This window comes from Vanellus vanellus (genome assembly GCF_965231255.1).
Source record: "Vanellus vanellus genome assembly, chromosome: 2".
In the NCBI taxonomy this organism is placed as follows: Eukaryota; Metazoa; Chordata; class Aves; order Charadriiformes; family Charadriidae; genus Vanellus; species Vanellus vanellus.
In genome coordinates this window covers 89150111-89174420 of record NC_138906.1, presented here as the reverse complement: position 1 = coordinate 89174420, position 24310 = coordinate 89150111, and the positions used below count along the sequence as shown (strand labels likewise).

Here is a 24310-nt window from a genome sequence, read left to right as displayed (position 1 = left end):
AGAGTGTGGCCAGCAGGTCGAGGGAGGTCATCCTCCCCCTCTACTCTGCCCTGGTGAGGCCGCATCTGGAGTACTGCGTCCAATTCTGGGCTCTCCAGTTCAAGACAGACAGGGATCTGCTGGAGAGGGTCCAGCAAAGGGCTACAAAGATGATTAGGGGATTAGAACATCTCTCCTATGAGGAAAGGCTGAGCAACTTGGGTCTCTTTAGTCTAGAGAAAAGAAGAATGAGGGGGGATCTTATTAATGCTTTCAAATACTTAAAGGGAGGGTGCCAGAGGGATGGGAGGAGTCGTTTTTCAGTGGTGCCCATTGATAGGACGAGGGGTAATGGGCACAAGCTTGAACATAGGAAGTTCCATCTTAACATGAGGAGGAACTTCTTCACTTTGAGGGTAGTGGAGCACTGGCACAGGCTGCCCAGAGAGGTTGTGGAGTCTCCCACTCTGGAGACGTTCAAAACCCGCCTGGACGCTGTCCCGTGCAACCTGTTGTAGGTGACCCTGCTCTGGCAGGGGGGTTGGACTAGATGATCTCCGAGGTCCCTTCCAACCCTGACTATTCTGTGATTCTGTGGACTGCTGATAAATGATGCAAAGTAGCTTAGTGAGCACTTCCACCAGCTCCCTCAATACCCCTTGGGTGGATCCCATCTTGCCCCATAGACTTGTGTGTGTCTTAGTGGTGTAGCAGGTCACTCACCATTTCCCCTTGGATTATGGGGGCTTCATTCTGCTCCCCATCCCTGTCTTTAGCTCAGGGGGTTGGGTACTCAGGGAACAACTGGTCCTACTGCTGAAGACTGAGGCAAAGGCAGCATTAAGTACCTCAGCCTTTTCCTCATCCTTGGTCACTATATTGCTCCCTCACCTAATAAAGGATGGAGATTCTTCTTAGTCCTCCTTTTATTGCTAATGTACACTTGTATATAGAGCAATGGGAAGCCTAGGGAGAGAATAGATCATTCCATTTTATAAATTCCACATGAAGCATAACATTGACTGTTTTCTCCACCATAGCTCAATATGTCATTTCCTAGACACATTTTACTTACAGGAAAACACAGATCCTTCCCACCCATTATGGTATTCCTGATCGCATACTACCATTTATCTTTCTCTAAGTATTGCTGTTTTAACCATACAGCCCAGTCATTTGTCTTTCTACCTTCACTCACCAGGTCTGTACTCTTCACGGGCTGAGTTGATCTGTACTTCCGTTTCAGCAGAAGTTTGCAGTTTCTGTGTTACCTCCTCAGCAGTCTTCTTAGTGTTACTTAATACAATTATTAGACTCTCATCGTCTGCCAGAGAACTCTTAGTGCTGGTAAGTCGGAACAATAGGTTATCTTCTAGGTCTTTAATCCTCCTTTTGTTCATAGTCACATCTTCAATAAGATCTGTTCTTTCTTTCTCCAATTCCTGTTGGAACACATGGTAATATTTGGAAAACAGAAGAGTAATCAAAATAAAACAAAAAACCAAGGTATTTTGTTTTGGAAGTACTGATCCTGCTAAAATAGTTAGGTCAAAAAGTAACTGCACTAATTTGGGGAAAGAATTCCAGTGGCATTTCTGACAGCAGGTCTATTGCCAGGTTTCTGAACCTGCTACATGAACAAAAGGTACATTAACAAATCATTTCAACAAATACTATGGAGCATGCTTACACCATGCCCTAATAGAATTAGAGGTTCAGAATATTAGTTGTCTTTCTTTTTCTGTTTCAGGCAAAGACAAATGCAAACACCTTTCAAAGCACAGGATTATTTTTTTTTCACTCCAACAAATGCCATCCTTATTTATGCCCTGTTTTCCAACCACCATATTGAAAAATATAGTCTGAGTAACAGCAAACATCCTTAGTCAACGAATCAAGCATCAAGTATTTCAAGTGCATCTAAAAATCTCCTCCTTCAAACAGGGATAACTTCAGCCTCTCATTGAAATGCTTCATTGATTGAGAAAAGAAAGCATATAGAACTCAAATTGAGTTGCTTCACTAGAAGTACTTATTTGATTACTTTTATTAATACAAGCTGGGTGGTTTATATACCTACTTTGTTTTCCTGTGGTCATATATAAAAGATGGATACCTGTTGATTAACAGCTTTACATTTGAAAAAAAAAACAATAAAACTATTCAAAATATCAAGAAAAATATATTCTTCAGAGATAAAAGGCCTTCCAGTTCATTCTTATACTGCTCTTATTACAAATTAATCCTTCAGAGATAAAAATACTCCATTGAAACAATACCAAACGTTTCAATACAGTGAAGTAAAATGAAAGAAAAAGGGAGAGGATGGGTTAAGTCTTTCATAAGACAAGGATAATATGAATCTTACGAATCAACAATAAGTAAGCCACCTTGTAGACATATTAACTGTGTATACAGAAGTACTCCTTCACCGCTTACAAAGGTTTGGTGGATAGTTTTAACAATGTCTCTCCAAAGTTGGAAGCTGTATGTTGACCTTTGCCAAGTCCACTTCAGCACCGCAGACAGGCTGCTACTATTCCAAAGAAACAGGGACAAGACCAAGAAATACATGATCTCTCATATAGCACTTAGAGGCATTATGAACCTGAGACCTTAGAAAGGCTTAAGGAAAGGTTTTATTCCCCCATTTGAGTAGCCATCGTTTATACAAATTTGCAACACTGTTACAACTTTTGAAATTTTTGTTTGTTTGTTTTCTCACAATTTAAACTTGTGGTATTCTCACTCCTACACTCTGCTGATATTCCTAAGTATTTCAAGAATTTAGGTCTTGTAAAGAAAGCCCTTTTATCTTAGAAAGGAAATTGTTAAAAAACATCTTCATCTCATTATCAGGTTTAGGTTCTTTTCTTGTCACTGGAAAAAAGGTATATTGAAATATCATCATCATCAGGTAGAACAGATTTATTTGGACTGTTTTCACAGAATAATGTAAATGTCAACTTAGAAGAGGTTCATACAGATTCTGACAAAAACTGATGAAAAAAGACAAGAAAACTACATTTAACTCCATTTTAATCAACTGATGCCTAATGGAACTAAAGAAAAGCAGGTAAGTAATCACAAAGCAAGACAAGCATTATGCAAGTTTGATGATGTAGAAACAGTTTTTAGAAGTACAGCATTAAAAGAATGTTAGCATTCAATTAAATATAGTCATTATGCTGAGAAATCATTCTGAGCCAAATTAAATTTCATGTTTTGCTGAGTTCAATTTAAAAGGTTAAACATATTCTAGAGTGCAATGTGTTTAAAAAGCAGAAAGCTAAGTTTTCCTCACAAGAAGAGCCTGAGAAACAAGTTGGAAACAGAATGACCAAACTAAAGCAAGTGAAGTAACTTTAGATGAAAACCTTCGTGAAAAAACCATCCATTAAGCTTTTAAAATACATTTTGCAGACTGGGAAGAGCACACAGTTGAAAGTTTTCTGCATGTCTTCAAAAATTTGCAATCATAACATCAAGGGTGCAAGAAAGCCAAGACAAGTTACCATATCATTAATTCAAGGAACTTGCACCGAAGAGGCTATTTCAAGTCCAGCTTTATGGAACTGCTTTCACAAGCTGACATCATTTTATAGGCTGTCATACAGAATGCTAGATCTCACTAATATTCATAAAATATAAAAGCTACTACATAGCTTATATCATTCTGTCACAAAATGATTCACAAGTGCAAGAATTTGCATCAACTGTTCCTTACAAAACTTGAGCCTTTTTCCACCACAAACCTTGAAATATTAATGCGAAAATTCAAAAAGCCATAAATAATTCTTGCGTATTGTAAGTCCACTATTAATCTGACATTCCTATTTTTACAACAGTAAATAAGCAAGTTTTTTGTTAAATTACGTAACAGCCAATGTATCAAAACAATCTTTTCATTAAAACAGTATAAGTTATACTACATTCAGACATATATCAAGTGTCTCAAATCCAATAATTCCAAGAAATAGAGTAGAATTAAAATTACATAGATATACCAGATACCCTTTGGCCTTGTTATGCTTAGCTCACATCTTGCAAATTGGTTTAACATTCTGGTGGAACAGAAGAGATCAGTACCAGTATTCTTATCAGTAAACAATCATTTCTTTGAGATGTATGCCCCACAGATTCTACCAATGGGCATATCAGACAACACAAGAACAGAAAGTCAGACTTTGCAGAATCTTTAAATGATGTGCTGTAAACCCTCCTTTTCCTCACTGAATGTCTAAGTCTCGTTCATTTTAACTGCAGAATCACGTTAGAGACAGTGGAAGAGCAAGAAAGATATAAATGTACATACAAACCTGGAAGAACACTAACTTCAGATAAGTAATCTCTTCTCTATTTGGGGCAGAAGTTCCACACATACATTCTAACACTGGGTTTCACCAAGTAATCATACTACTCAAATCATTTGGCAAACTATATCATAGTTAAATAATTCCACCACCTCCTTACCAAATGCTACAAGAAGGTAGCAAGAACCCAGATACTTAAGAGGGAAACCCCCAAATTCCCAAAGGTGTATAATTAGGTATAATAGGAAAAAAAAAAAAGGGGTTAGACGGTGGGATATGTCCGAATTGACCTTCCAGGAAACATTGAACCACAGGGTGCAAAAGCAGAGGCCAAGCAAACTATCCAAGCCAACTATCCCCAGATGGTCTCAAGCAAAGCAGTAGTGAGTACATCACTCTAAGAAGCTGGTCCAGAGAGCACAGTATGCCCACCCATTAGCCATTCCGGGTTAGTGGCAAAGATACCATAGAACAGTAGAATAATTTGTTTGGAAGGGACATCCAGAAATGAACTAGTGCAACCCCCTGCTCAAAGCAGATCTAAATAGGTCAGTTGCTCAGGGCCATGTCCAGTTTAGTCTTGAACTCCTCCAAGAATGGAAATTCCACAACATCCCTGGGTAATCTGTTCCTGGTTTTGACAACTCTTAATGTAATTATTTTCTATCCTAATATCTAATCAGAATTTCCCATGTTCCAATTTGAGTCCATTACTTCTAATTATCATCCTGAACTTGGACTTCTTCAACTCATACATCTGCAATGTCAAAATAGGCAGTTAGCCTGTTTCCCCTTTGAGCTAGGAAATAACTAAGTCTGAATCCTTTGCACCAGGTTATGTTGCCATGAGCTCCAAAGTGTGTAGACAGAATATCAGTTTTTATTCAAGGCCCTTTTCCTTTTCACAGGCCATTCTCATGAGGTTATAACTCACTGAGGCAGGAAAAATAAACCGAGTATGGTACAGTTGCAACAATAAAGACAAATAGATACTTCCACTTGAATGAGTCAATTTCTTCTGTGCCAGCTTTTAAACCATCATAAATAGGTTATACTAAGAATAATCACAATAGAAAGAGCCAGAAAGTTACCCTACAATATGGGAATGCAGAGTAATAAATTAAAATGAAAGCAAAACCTTCTACAGGTAAATGTAAGAAATATAGCCAGGAAAAAGCTACAGTTAATTCTTTTACCTGTTTCTCTGTGAGAATGACTCTGCCTAAGAGTTGATTTTCAAGACCTTTCATGGTCACAGTAAAGTCAATGATGGAGGTTCGAGCGCTAATTTCAGGAGAGTAACCTGGATTTGGCAGTTTTGTAGTAATATAAAGTCTGAAGCCATTCATAACATCTACTTCCTTATCACCAACCTTCACCTTAAGAAAAGTATTAAAAAGAAGTCTTGAGATATCAAGAACCAGTACACACTCGTTCAGATACTGCATGTAGAAACAAAGGTTACATTTTTCTGTTCAAAGGCATAAAAATCCAGCTTTAAATTATATGACTGATGCAAAGAATTTAAGAATATCTATGGAACAATTTAAATTACTCCTTCACAGATGATTTCCATTTTTTAAAATTTTCATAAGCAAAGAGATAATGAACTCTATGGGTTAAATATATTAACTATTTGTGATCTTAAACTTAAACTCTACTTTTTTTTGGTATTAGCATTAACCAAATTTAAACATGAGTTTAATCTTTCATAGTCATATACTTATTAGGAGTTATTTTGTTGAGGGCAAGAGGGGCGGGGGGCTGTTTCCACTTCTTTACTCATTTGTTTTATTTTTACCTTGTTGGCTGAACCAATTTTAATGAAGTTTCTTTCCAAAATATTATCAAGTGCTGGATCAAGCTCTTCTCCAATATCTTCTATCAAAAGAGGTCTTCCTAAAGAAAGGCTGTCTTCTAAGTGGTTTCTAAAATACTTGTGATTCAAAGAAGTGATCTAAAAATACAACCATGGACCTATATATTATGTTATGCCCAGTTACCAAGCTTTTTGTTTGTTTTCTATTTATAAATTGTTTCATTTTATTTAAATTACTGACAAAAACAATGATCCTACAGTTAGACAAGGATTAAAGCAAAGATTGTGACCACAAGAAAAGGTAGCATCAGTGTACCATATTCTCAGATCCCATTGAATGGAAACTTCTATTTTTCAACTACAAAAGTAGAAGCAAAGCAACGCTGAGCACTTAAAGTTTTGATGTCCTATGGGGGCAACTAGACCAGAAATTCACAGGAACCTTTTATGACCTTCAATTTTATCTTGGATAGCATCTCCAAGTCAAACTGCAGCAAGGTTGGGGCTTCCCTCCCCCCCACACCCCTTGAAAATTAGAGGGTTATATTGAACAATCCATTAAATAGTCTTTGCTTTAAAAAGTAGTCCTCAGTACAACTGTAATTAGTTTTCAACATGTACACAAAGTACATCCAGCTTAGTTTGTTTATAACTCCATAGTTAAAGTCTAATAATTGTTTCTTAACATAACTGGCTAGGCAACCATTAAAGGGTTCCACACCGAGATAACAATCAACATGAATGAAAGTCGTTTCCTAGTAATACTCTCAGAGCCACTCTATTATCCTTCAAACTCCTCTTTATCTTTTTCAGGGATATCTTTTAAAAAAGCTGGTTTATTTGTGTAATCATAATTGTAGCAAGCAAGGACTTCCTTTATAATATTTTCCCCTGTTTGCACTAAATTGATGTATCTTGCCTCAGACTGTATGTTGCTGCAATACTGTTCCGTGTACATTTGCAGAATATTTAGCATCTGACATCCATGCTAAGACAACACTAGTTATGAATAATTTCTGATTAAAAGATGATAAAAATATCTTACTATGCATCTTGATTTTTAAACATTTATATGAACCTGTATTAATCACTTATTTGGGTTTTTTTTCTAATGCTTATACTATTTTGCAAACATGCTTCAGCCCTCATCAGGCATTACCCTTCCAGATTATTTTCCAACAGTTTATGCTTCATTAAAATAAATTCATTAAACAAATTAAGTCACTGGTACTAATAACCTTCAGATGTATATTTTCATATCTAGCCAAATCTCAAATCTACCAAAAAAATGTCCATTATATCCAGACTAGGCATTTTATAATAAAGGCATTTGCTAAGTATTATTTGAATCACTGAATTGTACTGTTTTGTGAGCTAAGAGTTTCTAGGGGTTATGAAAGCACCAGCATTCCTTTTACCTGAAGTTCATTTCTGCCTTCCTTATTTTTAATCCAAATTTTACCCTGTGCCTGTGGATCGATTAATAAAGGATAACGAGATGCTTTAGTCACAATGATTCCATTCTGTATGGATAAGTCATCATTTGGTAGTCCTTGTAGGTTCCATTCACTGATAGTTGGAGCATCGGTCAGCATTTCTATGAGGTTCAAGTTGTTACCAAAGGGGATTTTCCGGCTTTTCATTTCCTTTTGCCAGTCATTTAATAGCAGACTGCGGAACTCTTGGTTAAAAGGACCAGAATAGGACAGAAAAGCTGTAGCCAAGAGTACATCACCTTAAAGAGAAAAAGGAAAAAAAGAAAACAAAACATTCATGAATGAGCTGCTCCCTTCTCTAGTTGTTATATGGTTTGGTTGGTAACTGAAGAACACGCTTTGACCCATAAAGATGACGAATCAACCTTTTCCCCAACACTCATTACACAGTAAAACAATGCTACATTTAGTAGAAGCCACATTTACTTTATCCTTACAATGCAACTGTGGGAAAAGACGGGCATGTGACAGCCAGCCAAAGTCAACCCAACACACACACACACTATACTATTCCAAACACCAGATCCTGCACAAGCAGGACACGGCAGAATAAATTTACTCATAAACTTCCAATTCCATCATTTCCTTGCACAATCATAAGAACAGGCTTAAAGGATATTTTGGGGGGGAGAAAAGAACCTTTATTTAGGAGTAGTAATTAAGTACATATTGATTACTACTACTAATAAAAAATTGCAACAGACATCATTATGGAGGTATTAAGTGCGACAAGTTTTAATCTTCTGGTTGGCTTCAAAATTGCCCCTGTAAGTTTCATGACACCATAGTTTGGGTTTGGTTTTTTTTTGTACCTCTGAAATAAGAATGCAGGATTCAAACTGGAGAAGATACTGTACTTTTATACTGAGCACTGATGTTTTTTAGACTTTTTCAAGTTATCTATAAAAAACCTATGATGAGTGTGTGGGAAGGTATCCTGTATTTTTATTGTTAATAATATACATATGCATGTTATACCAGTAAAAAAAAAAATACAACCTATCTACTATAATACAACCTATGCAACATCTGCTTTTTACAGCATTACAAGGGAAAAGTCAGAGAAGAAACTTCAGACCACAGTAAAGGACAAGATAAATTTCATTTACTTGATCTAACCAATAAATTAATTCTTTATTACAAAGCACTGCACTTTCCAAGTGCATATTTATAAAATTAAAATGAACTTCTAAGAAACTTCTAAGAAACAAAAGTTTTATGAACATTAGTAACTGCATTCAAAAATATTGATTTCTACATAAAAATGTCACTGCCTGAATATCACTCTTCCTCTTCTCCATGCATATCCCCAGTTAGAGACATTTTATTGGCACTTGCTAACACACCACTCTCTCACGCTGCCTACAAACATCAGCCAAGTTAAATCATCAGTGTCCCAAGTACATACTGCGTTATACATGCCAAGTAAAAGCCCACGCACAGCATACAGTTATTGTATTTATTATCTTTTTTTTAAATATGAACTTTAATCTCACACTGTGTTTTTTACCTAGCAGTGCTTTAGCAAGAAAATGAACAACAATTACTCTCATTTTAGCAACAAGGAAGCTAAGCTACAAAGTAAAAGTTCGACATATCAAATGTTTTCAGTTTCACTACCCATTACAACACAAGTGACTAACTTCCAAGTTCAAAGGCGTGGGCAAAAGCTTACCAACTAGCCTCTTGGTTTGCACAGCAAATTCTTTACTCTGCTCTGTCCACCTCTCTTTTTCACCCGCTAAACCACTTATAAGACTTGAGGCAGTTTGCATTTTATGACGGCAACGCTCAGCATCTTCAAGCAAAGTCTAAAGAAAATCATACACCAAGAAATATGGTTTGTAGTCATGTATCTGACAGGCCTGAAAAATCTATACATCTAATTAAACTAGTAGTTAAACAACAGCTTAAAAATATATTCTTTAACATTTATATCACCATGCAGAGAAGGAGATAAAGTGGAATGAAGAAAATATATCAGGACAAACTATCAGCATCTGTCATGAATGTGATTCAACTTTTTAATATTTCTGTTCGTAACTTTCACGTTGGCAGACATGTTAAATGACACGCAAAACGCCTGGTATCTATTAACTCTGGGGAATTCTGCCCAGAATTTCAAATACTTTACATACAGACAACATCCATTAATGAAACTGGATGTTGCAGTAGTACGCACTAAACAAATAATCCAAATAAAATAGTTGTTGAGGAGGTAAGAGGGAGGAAGGGAGATGATCAGTGGTGAAGGAGAGAGGTGGGATCCAAAGAGTCATGATCCAAATAATATCTATCTCTTATCCTCTGTCCACCAACATCCTTTCCAAGGAATAATAGTGAAATTGAGAGAATGCATTAAATTTTCCTTAAAGTAAAGGTGGCAATTTCTTTTCTGTAAAGAGCAGTTCACCTGTTTTTCTCTCATCGCTTTTTCATACTCTGCTTGCACAATATCTAATTCTTCTTGCTTAGCACCCAGTTCTTCTTGAGCTTTCTGCAGATCTAGCATAGCAGTGGTTAGGCGATTCTCCTGGATTGCTAAATTAGCCTATGAAGTATACAAATATAAAAGTGTATTCATACATACAACATCTCAAAGCATTTGCTATAATGTGTCTCAAAGAGTTTTACTGTACTACATTTCAAAAGCAAACTGCTCAGAGATTTAATCATTCATTGAAACCTTTTTACAATGAACTAACTTCTTATTGCAGGTAGCTGCAAGTTAAGCCATTGGTCTAACATCAGTTAGAAAAAATAATTATAAAAACTTCTGGGAATACTGGCCGTTTTCCATCTGACACAAAAGTGTCAGTCTTATCTGGTCTGCAAAAAACACTGGTGCCACTAGAAGCCTATTTGATTTCCCAGCCAATATGCATTGGAAAGACACTACCTCTAACTACAAATCTTGCTTCCTTCTCAATCATTCCTATTATAAATACAAGCTATTCTGTGTTAAAATCATGCTTAACCATGTTATTCCTGACTTTCATTCTTACCTTTTAACAACTATTTAGGCCTGTTTTTCTCTAAATAACAATGATGAACAGTTCTTTGTACAGTCTTCTTATGAACTGAGATCTGGAACATTAAAAGAACCAAATCTCAAGTTTTTTCCTACTTAAGTCTTAATTAAGTACAGCAATTGCAATAGTGAATTAAACTGGATGGCAGATGCTTCAACTCCATTCAGAGGGGGCCCAGAGGCATAAACGTGCACAATCTCTTTCATAATTTTGACAACTTACAAGTGGTAGTACACTTAAAATATGCTTTACTGTAGATTTACTATTTTCACAGAATCACAGAATTACAGAATTATCAGAGTTGGAAGGGACCTCTAGAGATCATCTAGTCCAACTCCCCTGCTAAAGCAGGATTGCCCAGAGCACATTACTCAGGACTGCATCCAGGCGGGTCTTGAAAATCTCCAGAGAAGGGCACTCCACAACCTCCCTGGGCAGCCTGTGCCAGTGCTCTGTCACCCTATATTTTCAAGATAATAAATAGAGAGGCAGCTGATGTTTCCAGCAGATTAAATCCTCAAGTGCACACAGGTGGAGAGGAGAAGGAGCAAAGGGTATTTGTGTGCCTACCATTGATTAACAGGCTTACCTTTAAAGGTAATACTTCTTTGTTGATGGAAAAAAATACAGCCATAGCTTTGGTCCATGAGCAAAGGCCAGCAACATTCCCACACACTCTCTTAGCTGTCTCAATGTTGTAGTCCACCATTTCAAAATAAGGGCTTAAAAGTTCTACCACTTCTTCATTAATTGTGTCCTTTTGAAATTGCTAAAAAAAAAAGTGCAATATACATAATGTATGTACTATATGTAAATTATACATAAATGTACGTCAGCACACACAGAACACTATCAATATCACAAATGTTATTTACAAACAGCTAATGTAAAGTTGTTTGTCTCATGAATCTTTGAGAGCTTGCCAAAGTCATTCCACTCTGTTCTATATTCTTACAAAATGGAAAAAGTTTGCCTTCATATATGATCTTCGCTATATTACACTATCCATTACCATTACACAGCTAATTGTTGATACAAAATATCACTGATATCCTGCTTCAAATTCCATTTTCCTTAAGATTTAATAAGTAACTTAACAATCTTCAAAAAGAAAAGGAAAAGCTTAGCTCTGGTTCGTAAACATACATTCTACAAGACAGTCTTTTCAAAGGGCAAGCCAGCTGTCTTCTCCTTAATCCCTATCTCATTAGTGAAATGTATTCAATTTTAAGAATTTATTTTGACCACCTCCTTTCTCCAAAAAAAATCTCTTCCTTTTTTCATCCCCAAAAACTATCAATTTTCTCGCTCAAATTTATTTTGATGGTCAAATATTCTATATAAGTTTAGTCTTCAAGATTTATTTACAGGGTATGTTGAAAGTCCGTCACTAATGAACTTGAAAAATAGCTGTTCCCTGAAGCACAAATAGGTTTATTTATGCACAAGCAATGAAACATTGAAGCCCTTCAGTAAATTTAATATCCTCATGAGCAGATGCAATGTGAGCACTGCATAAATGGCATTCATGGTACTACCAACTATACACAAAGTTGGTCAAGCCTGCCATCTGTGATTTTCTGTTGGACCAGAGACAGATTAAGTAAACTCCTCAAACTGCAGAAATCACAGATAATAGCACCCAGTGGGGCCCGACAATGTACAATTTATTCTGAGTAGATTAATCGTAATATTATTAGTTTAAATTATGAGCAGGGACTTATTCACCAGTTACTCTTCCCATTTCTCTAGACACATGTTATGGAGCCAAAAATCCCAAATTTAAAAGAATTCTGATTTATAAATCCTAATAATCAACTATTCTTTTCCAAGCGACTGCACAAGTTGCAATGCTGAAAATTAATTAAAATTTAGGTACCAGAAAAAAGATGTTTTCTATCAGCTTTAATGAAACAGGTAAGTAATGGCTATTCAAACCAAATACTTAAAGCTTTGAATCATTTGTCACTGAAAGCAATTTCATTGCCTTACTTAGGAGAAATTATAATTGATTTATGACCTGACTTTGCCAGAAGGATTCAAGTTTCTTTCATTACAATGTACTTATTTTTAAGCCCTTATCATTTCAGATCTATTACGTGTCTGATTTCCCGTACACGTTTATTCTGCTATATTCTATATTCAGAGAAAACACTGTCCCCTATTTTCTTAAATTTAAAAAACCAAAAATAATCAAAAAGAAGGTTTCACGGGCACCTGTAAGTTCTGTAAGAAGTTCCCTGCTGTCATCAGTTTCAAAGATTCTTGCCATGATGGGATGGTACAGCATTTTTCCTGATCAATTTTCACATTGTTCACTTTTCGCTGGAAGAGCAGTAACACACAGTCCATGATACGCATAATGAGGTGAGGAGGTCGACCCAGTGTGCGGACAGTGGCAATATCTGCAGGTTTTATTGTCTATGAATTTAAAACAAAGGGTAAAGCAATTACTCTTATTGTTTATTTAACAAGGCATAGAGCACAAGCTCACCAACAGTATTCATCCATTGGAGAAGAAAAAATTATTCATATTATTTTTGATTGAAAATAATTTTACCTCTAAAAAGCATGAAGCTAGAAGGACCCTCCAATCAGATTTTCACTACTACCTCGTAGCAACTGCTAGGAAACCTCAGCTCAGCCACTTCCACAGCAGCACCTAAAAGCTTTAAACTATCATGCACATTTTTAACAGAACAGAGCAAAACAGAAACATCTTGAAATTTTACCTCTTTTTTTTTTTTTTTAAATGCAAACTTATTAACCAGAAACTGAGTCTAGAAATGAAAAAACATTCTGTTGATATTTGGCAAATGAACATGAATTAAGGAAAACAGTGAGAAGGCCTGATACACATATAGATTTGCACCTTCTGATTCATCTTACTGGGAATGTTCCTGTTGTAGAAGCAAGCCTGGGAGAAAAACAAATAAAATATAATAATGTATGAAAACCTAGGCCCTACTAAGTAAGTAAGCTTAGGGTGCAAATCTCATACTATAACTCACAATTCTAGTGTACATCACGAATCAAAAAGGAATATCAGAAAGGTCTGCTGAAGATGTTTCCTTAAGAGAAGCGCTGATTTGAGCAGTAGTGCATACTGCACCACATACAGAGCAAAAAAAACACTGAACAATGGTAACTGCTGACAGGCAGCCCCACTCCTATAACAGACGGAACTTGGATCAGAAGCTTTGCTTATGTACAGGCAGTTTAATCAGCCTGAGTACATGACAGTGACAAACAGTAAGCAACAGGTTATTGCAGGTGTGATGACACCTTGCTTCTAGCCTAGCACATGGCTCACTGGGAATTCACAAAGGAAGATTTTAATTATACTTCAAGAAAGGGATTGTAAATTACTGCAGATTATCCTGATCACATCCCTTCTGCCTGCCTTTTGTTTCCCTTCAATACCATACTACTCATTGCGTTCAGTGTGCACCTGATAACTCAGCAGAGTGTTTCCAGATATCTGTGTGGAAACTTTAACCAGTGTTTATTAATGACCTTTAGGAAATTCAGCCCAGCCTTTTTTGCTACCATCCAAATTGTGGCAAAAGAGCTGTGTTTAATTTCAGATTATTTATTTATTTACTTCTGGTTGTGCATTTAAAGTGCCACTAAGTTTTATTGAATTTTGACAATTCTTACTCAAACTTTAAAAAAATTAATCTCACTATATGTTTAAAAATGCTTATAGGCTGTTCTGTATCTACCTCTCTTTTAATATAGCATTTAGCTGTCTTAAACGACGTTAAAAAATGAGTGAAATAACAAACTACAGATTTATTTTTTTTTTTTTATCTGGGAAGTGGCCCTTGTATTTATCAAATATTTTAATAGACATTGGTCTACACTGCAAGCAGAATTCTGTTGTAGGAATCCTTAGCTGGGAATTTGCAAATCCATAATGATCGTGAGATTCATTTTTTGAAAAGTGCAGCCCTATATAGACTCATACAGAGAATTTTCTTGCTTAAAGGAGTTTCTGAATGAATGAATGCATGCTGAGAATACAGATATGCATGCTGAAAGGCTCGCTTTTATGAGTTTTCCTTTCCCTTTTAGCCCCAGGCAGAGCAATTCATTATAGCAAACGCAAGAATTTCAAGATCAAGCCCAACTATCTTTCCCCATTGTGAAGACTCACAATAATGCTAGTGTAGCTAGCTTTTCCTTGAAGTCAGATTTTTGTTTATTAGAATCCAAAATTTCAAGAAGAGCAGTATTGTTTTGGTTTGCTAATTTTAGCCAAAACCAGAAAGTAAGCTGTAATAAGATGCAAGACAGGACACAGGCGCTCCTTTCATACCTCAGACACTGCCCAGTTAGCATTGTTTGTTTATGCACTGATCAGAATGGTTGCTCACCTCCAGGCTGGTTTGTTGGGTTGTTTTCACTTTTCCCCTGTAGCTAAGTATCAGGATCTTATGACCCAGACTTGCTCTCTTATTCCAATCTTATCAGCTGTCGTGTCATCAGCCTTCATTTAAACATTTCTACTCTGCTGCTCAAGAATCATGGCAGTCAGAGATTGCTAAGCACCTCTCCCTCAAAGTGAAGTCATACATTCAGAAGATCCATGAAAACTTACGTACAGTAGATTTTGAAGACTTCAATTTTAAGAAACATCACAATAGTCTTTAACCACCACAACTGTTGGCAGCCTCTCAAGTGGAAAGGAAAACCTTCCAGTAAATCTACATAACAACCTCTGAAGTTTTTCTATTCTTCAGGTTTCTTCACTCCTCTATTTCTTGAGATGCCAGGTCCCTGCTAGCCTCTAGTTTTAGATTTACTTTGTATACCACTACTGCTGCTCACAACAGAAAGGCCTTGAGGGACATTCCCTTATACAGTTAGCTGAACAGACATTTTAAAAAAAATACTATGCAAGTTCAACAAAAATTAATCTTTTTTTCATCATTAATGATGCATTATGTAAAGATATGGGCAAAGTGCTATCACTCTATTAAAAAAGCTTTACAAAAAGAATATGTTGACAGACATGAAGTCCCATGACGAATGCCAGAAATCTGGGTAATGCCACAACTCATAAGAAAAAAGAAATTTTTTTTGAAGAAGGCAGAAAAGAGTGGCTCAGCAAACTTATTCAAAATGCAATTCATTGGTGAAAACTTAAAATAAAGCAGGAGGTTTAGATTTGGATGGAATTATAACTGTTTTTACATGGACAGCACTTCTTCACTCATTGCACACAAGCTGTTTTATAACAGCATCAACATTCAGTTACTGGTCTAATATCAACCTGCAGCACATCATATACCAACTATAGTTTCAAATGAAAGTTAAAACTTGCCCTTCTCTGAAAAACTGCATATTTTGGGTTTGGTACTCAGGTAGAAAAAGAAAAAACAAAATTGAACCTAAAATTCCTCAAAATACGCACATTTATTTCCATACATTTTCTGTCAACTGATGCACCTGCAATCTCTTTTTTTTTTTTTTTTTTTTTTTTTCCTCAAAGAACCTCATCTTCTTAGCAGTAAAATGATGTTATACATGGTCCAAGTACTAACCTGTAAGGCTGCTTCTGCCTCTTCCAAAGCAGGCTTAGCAGCTTCCAACTTCTCTTCAGCAATGGCTTTGTCAACTGAGATACTGTCTACAATAGCTTGAGCTTTGTCTTTCACTTTCTGAACTTCACCCTTCACCTTCTCAGCAGCCTGTGCTTTTACAGTAACTTCTTTCAATACCTAGAATGTGAGGAAACCCACGTGCCAAATATTAAAGAAAACACCTAGTTGGAAGAATGTATTAATTTTTGTTGTAAAATTCTGTTGAATTCCAGAACCAGAAAATTCAAACAAGATGACTTTTAACACTGTTATAAGTTTCCAAGATCCCTTTTTTTGCAACACTTAACTTCCTTTTACTTGATTAATCTTTTCAAAACAGAAGAAATATAAAGAGAAAAAAAAATCAAACAGCAGTACATTTTGAAGGCTGTGCATACCATGTCAGCTTTTTCATTGGCAATTTGAAGTTCCTTTTCTTTTACCTCCAGCTCTCTGCTTAGAGCAGCCACTGACTCAGAGGCCTCTTTCAATTTTTCCAGTCCAGTATTCATTCTGGAGTTAAAAAGCAAAATAAGCAGCATGTAATTCTCTATGTAATTTACACTCCGCTTTCCAAATTATTCCATCAATAGAATGAATCACATCAATCAGAATGAACACTAGCAAAAGATGTTTTACACCAAAAATAAAACTTGTACAGGAACATTCACACCAGTGTCTGATGCCTTCAGAATAAAGAAAGTGAACAATAAAGAATTAAATTAAGAGAGTCTGTGGCTTGAAATTTTATCCACTTCTAACTCAAGCAGTATGCCTTTATTATTGCACAAAAATCCCATACGTTGGTTCCATATACATCACCATCCCTATTGAGCTCCAACCTGATACTCAAAGGAAGGAGTTCTAAGCAGCAGAAAGAATTTTCTCATCACTAGAATCCTGAGAAATATCTCAAATCACTATTTTTTGTTTGAAGAGGATATTGAAAAGGCTAATAAAATCAAAATATTGAAATCAAGTCCAACCAAAAGAAAGTAACAGAAAAATAACATTGAGATAACACTTTTCTCATTCAGCATTAAAACGCCCCTTCAACAGTGCTTTTTGTCTATCAAAAAGTAAGTCCTCACTTGGGACTTTTCAGACAAGTTTAAGTGGCCTCTACAGAGGCTGCTATTGCAAAGGCTAAGCAGTTCTTGGACAGCTAAACAAATACAGGAGAACACTTAAAGAGTAACACCTGCCAAAGCAATTCAGACTGTGAAAGGTTAAGTGAAACAAGTTTTACAAGTCTTCACCCATAACATAACTGCAGATATCTAACTCAATTTGGCTTTGAAGCCAAAGAATGTTTCAAAGTGAAATAAACTAGTTTGAGTCTTCCCTAAAGGCTTCCAGCTCTTTGTGCCAGTCTTTCAAAACTAAGACAATTTTTCTTAAGAGTGATACCAATGGACACACTAAATGCTAATTTTACATTCTATTTGAGTATTTCTGACATGAAGATAAATCTGCAAATAGACTTCATTAGTTTAATAAAGTATCTGAAAAGGAGAATGAATATATCAAAATCACTTTAATGGTCTATAACTAAAAAGCTCAGCAGACTAAATTAGGCTCTATGATCACAAAACCAAAAGCACCCAGGTTGTTTCTTACATGTTTGTATCAGGAGGATACAACTGTTTAGCAACAAAACAAGAGTTGCTTTCTCGTAAATTAAATATCATTGTAAAGCTACTATGAAATTACATGTGGATGCTTTCTCTTACTCATTAAAAATACATGAGAATAATTTATATTCACCTTTTTTTCCACCACCTTGCTTTTTCATACATCACTAGCCTTTTTACCCCTCCAAAAATACATAGACTTTAACTTCTATGCCAAGAGCAACCACAATATTTGATCAAGTTACACCTTTTCACAACTTTAGCAAATTAAAAAAAAAAAAAAAATTCCTTTTGCTGTGCAAAGAGACAAGCCATGCATTGAAATGAAGGGTGTCAGAATACACCTATCTGGGGGAAAAAACTACAGAAAAATAGTAGTAAACTGAGCAGTTTACCTGTTTGCTAATGTCTGCACTTCAGCATGCTTTTCTTTGTATGTGGTTTTATATCCTTGAATAAAGGACAGGTAGGATTTGGGAGTCACATGTGTAGAACGTCTGTATCTTTGAAAGTAATCAGAACACTTCTCTGCCACTCCATCCTGGAATGAGCCCATACACTGCACAATTTCCCTCTTTGTTTCAGCAGTGCAGTCCATATCAAATGAGGACAGGAAATGTTCAGATACTTAGGAAAGAAAGAAAAACATTAATGTAAGTAAATATTAAGGAAAACCTCTTAGCTTATAAACAAGGCAATATATAACATATCAGCATGTATTATGTCAGCATTCACCCAGCTTCTGAAACCTCAATCTTCTTTACTCTCCACCAACAGATTCCTAACATTATTCCACACTTCTCAGTAAAAAGTATAGCCAAGGATCTGGTATTATTTCACATACAAAGTGTGCAACTCCTCTGTCTGCACCTGTCTAACTGCTAGCTACCAGGGATTGGGTAATAACAGCCTGTCTCTGTATGCTTGATCGCAGCCACAGTCACTAATAATCTCTTTCTTTAGTAGTATTTTGCCTTCTTTACTAATGTGTTTAAGCCATCTTCAAGGGGAATTTTTCTTCAGTGTTCAAAGCCTTTCCTCTGTTAGAAATATTTCAACACTTTAATACAGCAAGCTTTAAAGAAGAAAACATCTATATCAAATTTTAGAACAAGGTAAGTTTCTTCTGCCAGTGTGTTGGCAAAATTCAAAGCAATTAAACCAACTCCATGACCACTGGATCAGAGAATTAAATATCTGCCAAGACAAAACCTACACCTACCTGCCACTAGAGCATCCTTAGGCCATCGGCTGAACCAATCTATAGTGCATCCAGAAATGAGAGCAGGGAATTTCAGGGCCCTGTTTCGGAATTTTTCACCTACTGGTGAAAAGCAAAGAACCACATGAAGATTCTGACGGACTCTGGTCATGAAGTAGTCATATAGAACTTCACTGGTTGGAGGTCTACGTGGATGTTCCTTTTTGAAGGTGGGTATGAGGTCACTAATAATCTCATCTACTTCATCCCGTACAAATAAGTTTGACACCTTTGAGAAAAAGGAAAATTTTGTCACACTTTACAAGATGATCCAAAATATATATAGCATAAGGTTCATTTAATACGTAGCATTTCAGGAAGGAACATACATTTCAGACACTGAAGTTATTAGGACTCACCCCACTCCTTTAAACCAGAACTTTTACTGAAGTGCTTCCATTAAACACACTGAAATCTAACTTCCTGTAAAACCCACTCTACCATGTGAAAAACAAAGGCTCCATGTAAAACGGCTTTGCTTTATGCTCTTAATATTCTAAAACCCAGTAGAAATTACTCTGAAACACATCCCTGAAATAAAATAAATAAATAAATTTTAAAACCCCATAAAAGCTATCCCATCCATTCTGGACATAAATTTACCTTACAGAAACTAATTGTACACTAATGAGATACTTAATTAAACAGACAATTTTGTTAAACTTCAGTGATGTTCCCCAAGTCTCTTTTTTTTTTAAGCTATTATCATATCCCTGACAGCTTGTTAACACATTTAAAAGGGTCTGACTTAGTCAATTTCTCTGTATGGAATGACAATGCTTATTCTTAATGTTACAATAGCTTTGTCGTACTCTAACCTAGTATAATGAATTGTTTCCATTTTTTATAATACTGTAATGATAGAAAGCACTGGAGTTTTAGTTTGTAGAAGTGTGCCCCTTGACATATAAAAGAATATTCAAATAAATTTGGTTATTTTAATTCAGAATTATAAAATTTATAAAGCAGAAAAATGATCATGAGAAGGCGTCTTACCTCTCCTGATGATAAAACATTGTTCAGGTATTCCAAGAAAGACTCATCTTTGATCTCATTGTCTGTAAAAAGAAAACAGATGCCTTTGCCTTGTAGTCCTGCTGTTCTGTACAAGAGTTTCAGATCTTCCATCAAGTTTAAAGTGTTGTACGATCTACAAAAAAAGGACAGTTGTACTAATACTCATTCCTTTTAAAAAGGGCTTCCAGTTAAAAGAAAACGATCAAGCAAATTTATGTAAGAAACAACCTCTTGGAATTTAAGGCAAAACTGTGCCAAAGTCCAGGAATTTTCATTTAGATTAGGAGGGAAGACATACCTCATTTCAAAGTCCCACTTTAAATACCTAATCCATTCTTTTTTTTGCTCTTTATTTCACCTCCCACATCAATAAATAAATAAATACCACAGCTCCACAACTCAAACCCACAAAAAAAGCCAAAAACAACAACAAAAAAACCCCAAATCTGAAGTCTTATCATGCTATTTATTTATCTTTTGCTAGGAAAAGTAAAAAGACAGACAGGCGTTGTCTCATAGAATTTTGTCATGTGCTGGGTGCAATAAGACACTTTAGATTTTATTGACTAGTTAAAAACCAAAAACTAGCTGGCCCTTCCAGTGAAAGTAATCACCAATGGTGGCACTCTCAGTTTTACAAAAAGGAAAGAGAGCAGCAGCAAACTAAGAGATTAAAAAAAATAAAAATTTTTAGACAAGGTGTGGTGGGTTGACCTTGGTGTCTGCATAGTTGTTTCTCTTGCATGTTCTCACTCCTCTCTTCCAGCTGCTGTTGTGCAGCAGTTTTTTTCCCCTTCTTAAATGTTATCACAGAGGCACTACCACCATCATTGACCAGCTCAGCCTTGGCCAGTAACGGGTCCATCTTGGAGCCAGATGGCACGGGTCTGTTGGACATGGGGAAGCTTCTAGCAACTTCTCACAGAAGCCACCCCTGTAGCCCTCCACTACCAAAACCTTGCTACACAAACCCTATACACAAGGTTACACTGGAATAATCTCTCTGGCTGGATAAAGGAGTGCAATAAAAGCTGAGGTTTCTTGGATGCCCACTAGGAATTAAAACTGAGAAGTGGTTGCATGCAACTTTATTAAGAGTATTCTTGTGTAACCACAATGATCTCATGTATGACCTGAAAAATCAGAAATTGTACAATAGTTCCTCATTGCTAGGGAGGAGCTCAGGAACCAAATACATTTGGTTTATGATTTTTTTCGTGATAATTAAGAAGATAATTTTTTGCTTTTCAGCAAAAATATCATAATCGCCAAGATTCCAGATATGTGTTTATAAATAAGATACTTGAAAAGCAAAGACACCACTAAAATTAGAAACGGACACAGAGAAGACATAAATATTCTATGCCCTTTTGTTTCAGCTGCAGGGGGAAATCATCATTGGGAGAGTTATTCAGTTAATTACTCAAAATTAGACAAAAATACTGACCTGAAAAAAATACTTCGTTATACGCATTGAGTTAGCAATATGAATATCACCTACCTTGGTGAACTAAACGAAACCATTTAAAATCCAACAATTATCATCTTTAAGCACTCATAGAATAGGAAATTTTGGATTAACAAAGGGCAAATGTTTCTATCAAAGAAGGATTCTAAAGTTTTCCCTGAGGTATTTGGTACACATTATTAGATGTGTTTTAGACAAACACTTAGGGTTAGAAAAGCAGGGAGGTTAATTTTATCAAATCACACTTCTACACTTGTTTGTTTACCCACTTGGAGAACTCCAAGGTGTTTGTAAGGCAGGATTATGTTTTATAAGGATCTTTCAGGAGTCTTTCCTAAAATCATGTTTATTCAAATCTTCACTCAGACTATTCTTCATGACAGTTTATTTAATTCATCTGGTGCACGCATGAGGTTTACAAGCCTTCAGATGTAAGGGTTCCCCAGATCTTTTCTTGACTTTTTTTTCATTGGCTTTATATAGGCCTTCTTATGATCCTCAGCTGCCAATGCAACTTTAATGTAGAAAGCTGCACACCACTTTCTTAATTCAGTATTTCACCCTCTAGTGGTTTCATAATTCCTTATGACTGATATCCAGCAATTTATTACTGCTTGTTTTGTCAACTGTACTGTAATCTCTCATGATGTCATTCCTATTTCACATAGATCATCTGATGAGATCCTCACCAAGAGGCATTTCCACATGTAAATGTACAATTTCTTCTGCAGCCAGCATAGCTGCAAAAGAATTAAAATCATTTAGTTTCTCTACAATGACATCTTATTTGAATGCTGAAAATATTTCCTGATCATAGACTTGTCCTACAGACACTTTCACAGGCATTCATTCTAAAATATTCAGAGAAGGATTTATAATTTATTTTTTATATCTTTTGTGAGTTATTCCAAAAGAAACCACATTGGGTTGAACAATATGAAACAAGGCAATATATACTTGGAAAAGACTGTCAAAATACTGGCATGTACATTAATGGGCAGGGATAAGGATTCCACCTCCTAACACAGGCATTATTTCAAATATTACGAAATAAACTCATAAAGGCATTATAGATAGATATCGCCTACAAATATTTTCAGTACAGTTTAGTGTACTGCATAAAGACACAGAACAAAGATAACTTGGCACTGCCAATATTCCTTCTGATTCTGTGAAACACACAAAACAGTTTACTACTCCAAAGACGGTAAAAGCTACTTATTGTAGAAAATCACGCAAATTTATTACGTCTCAAAGGATTTTAATGTCAGTGTAGGCAACAGTGTTCAGCTTATGTTAAGCTTGTTTTTTCTTCCACTGCAGGGACTGGGAGCCTGTTTTATTTATAGGAAGAGTTAAAACAAAAAGTACTTAATATTTACTTAAATTGTAATTAATGCTTACCTTGTTAACATTATCTGGAACGTATCATAGCCAGCTATGAAAGATGCCAGTCTTGTCAAGCTCTGCTTTCCTGAGCCACCAACACCAACTAAAAGAGCATTTCCACAAGGAGTGCGGATCACCCGAGAAATCTGTGTAAGATCATAGTCATTTATTGCTACAATGTGTAAAAGTTAACACCCAAAAATCCTATACTACTGCAGCAATAAAGCTATATTAGAAATGCAGAATAAATTAAAATTTTAAGGTTTAATTAAGGGATTCTATATTACTATTAATATATTCTATAGACATTTGCATTCTGCAATATTTCTGTAAACCTTCCTATAGTATAGCAACCACTTGATTCCATTACTGTGAACTTTTAATTATCAGTAGAATTGCATGTCGTGCTTCCACAAAGCACAAGTAAAACTCAACTGTGATTTGTTAGCGATGTGCTATCATAGCATGACAGATTATTAAAATTGGGAAGGAAACAATAATTTCCCCAATACCACAGCCTCTGGACAACTTCAGTAAGACTCATCTCTCCAGGCCCCTTCATTGTGACAAGACAGACAAGTTGTCCCAGGCTTGTTAAATTCAGGACAAACAGTCTCCAGTATTCTCTGCAGCAGGTAATAATACTGCCCTTATAATCAAAGCTTCTCAAGCTGCTACTTTACTTGATTACAAAAATGCACAATATCAGTATGAATATTTGGTCACAGAGGAACATCTCCCAGGTACATATGAGGGTGGTGCCTATACCCTGCCTACAAGTAACAGTAAGTTCAGCTGCTTAATTCTCTTCCTTTCTTTCCCATTTCATTATTTATCTTTTAAAGCAAAAGGCAGTAGTTACCTACTACTCCATGTTTCCCTTCAATTCAAGACAGCGCAATGTAAATAAACAGACCCTTTGCAATTCAGAGCAAAAAAACATTCAGCACTAACCGCGAACTGCATGCAGCACCCGTCCCACTGTCCACAGCCAAAAAAACAATGCCAAGAAATCTAGAAACAGGTAAAAGATGCTGAGAAAATATGCCTCTAAGTACCGGAGACAAACTTGCTCCACACCCCGGTCAGTTGCATGTGGACAGATAATTGCAGGACACAGAAGGGCCTACATTAGTTTCCAGAACAGCACGGAGCCACTTGCCTCTCAAAGGCAAAGTAATACCAACCAGCTGGTTAGCAGCTGGTCTCCTCTGCGTGACCAATGACACAGAGTACAGAGTTTGTTCTCTTTATTGTCTTGAACGTCCCTCTGGATGCCCCTAGAATTCCATCATGCCAATAAGGAGCCTGGGA

The 24310-nt window shown here is 36.1% G+C and overlaps 1 protein-coding gene across 1 annotated transcript in view; it reads right to left on the bottom strand.

Annotated features, from left to right (window-relative positions):
- The window catches only part of DNAH5 (dynein axonemal heavy chain 5), a gene marked incomplete at both ends in the record, with an annotated part of 140940 nt that overhangs the window by 24525 nt on the left and 92105 nt on the right, over window positions 1-24310 (bottom strand). Inside the window, 14 exons of the mRNA XM_082499404.1 lie at window positions 1178-1421; window positions 5489-5671; window positions 6094-6249; window positions 7530-7846; window positions 9283-9418; window positions 10021-10158; window positions 11229-11408; window positions 12857-13060; window positions 16189-16365; window positions 16626-16740; window positions 18257-18488; window positions 19084-19351; window positions 20119-20272; window positions 23012-23142. Of these exons, the coding sequence (XP_082355530.1) occupies window positions 1178-1421; window positions 5489-5671; window positions 6094-6249; window positions 7530-7846; window positions 9283-9418; window positions 10021-10158; window positions 11229-11408; window positions 12857-13060; window positions 16189-16365; window positions 16626-16740; window positions 18257-18488; window positions 19084-19351; window positions 20119-20272; window positions 23012-23142 (2635 nt within the window). The remainder of the gene's footprint in view (window positions 1-1177; window positions 1422-5488; window positions 5672-6093; window positions 6250-7529; window positions 7847-9282; window positions 9419-10020; window positions 10159-11228; window positions 11409-12856; window positions 13061-16188; window positions 16366-16625; window positions 16741-18256; window positions 18489-19083; window positions 19352-20118; window positions 20273-23011; window positions 23143-24310) is intronic.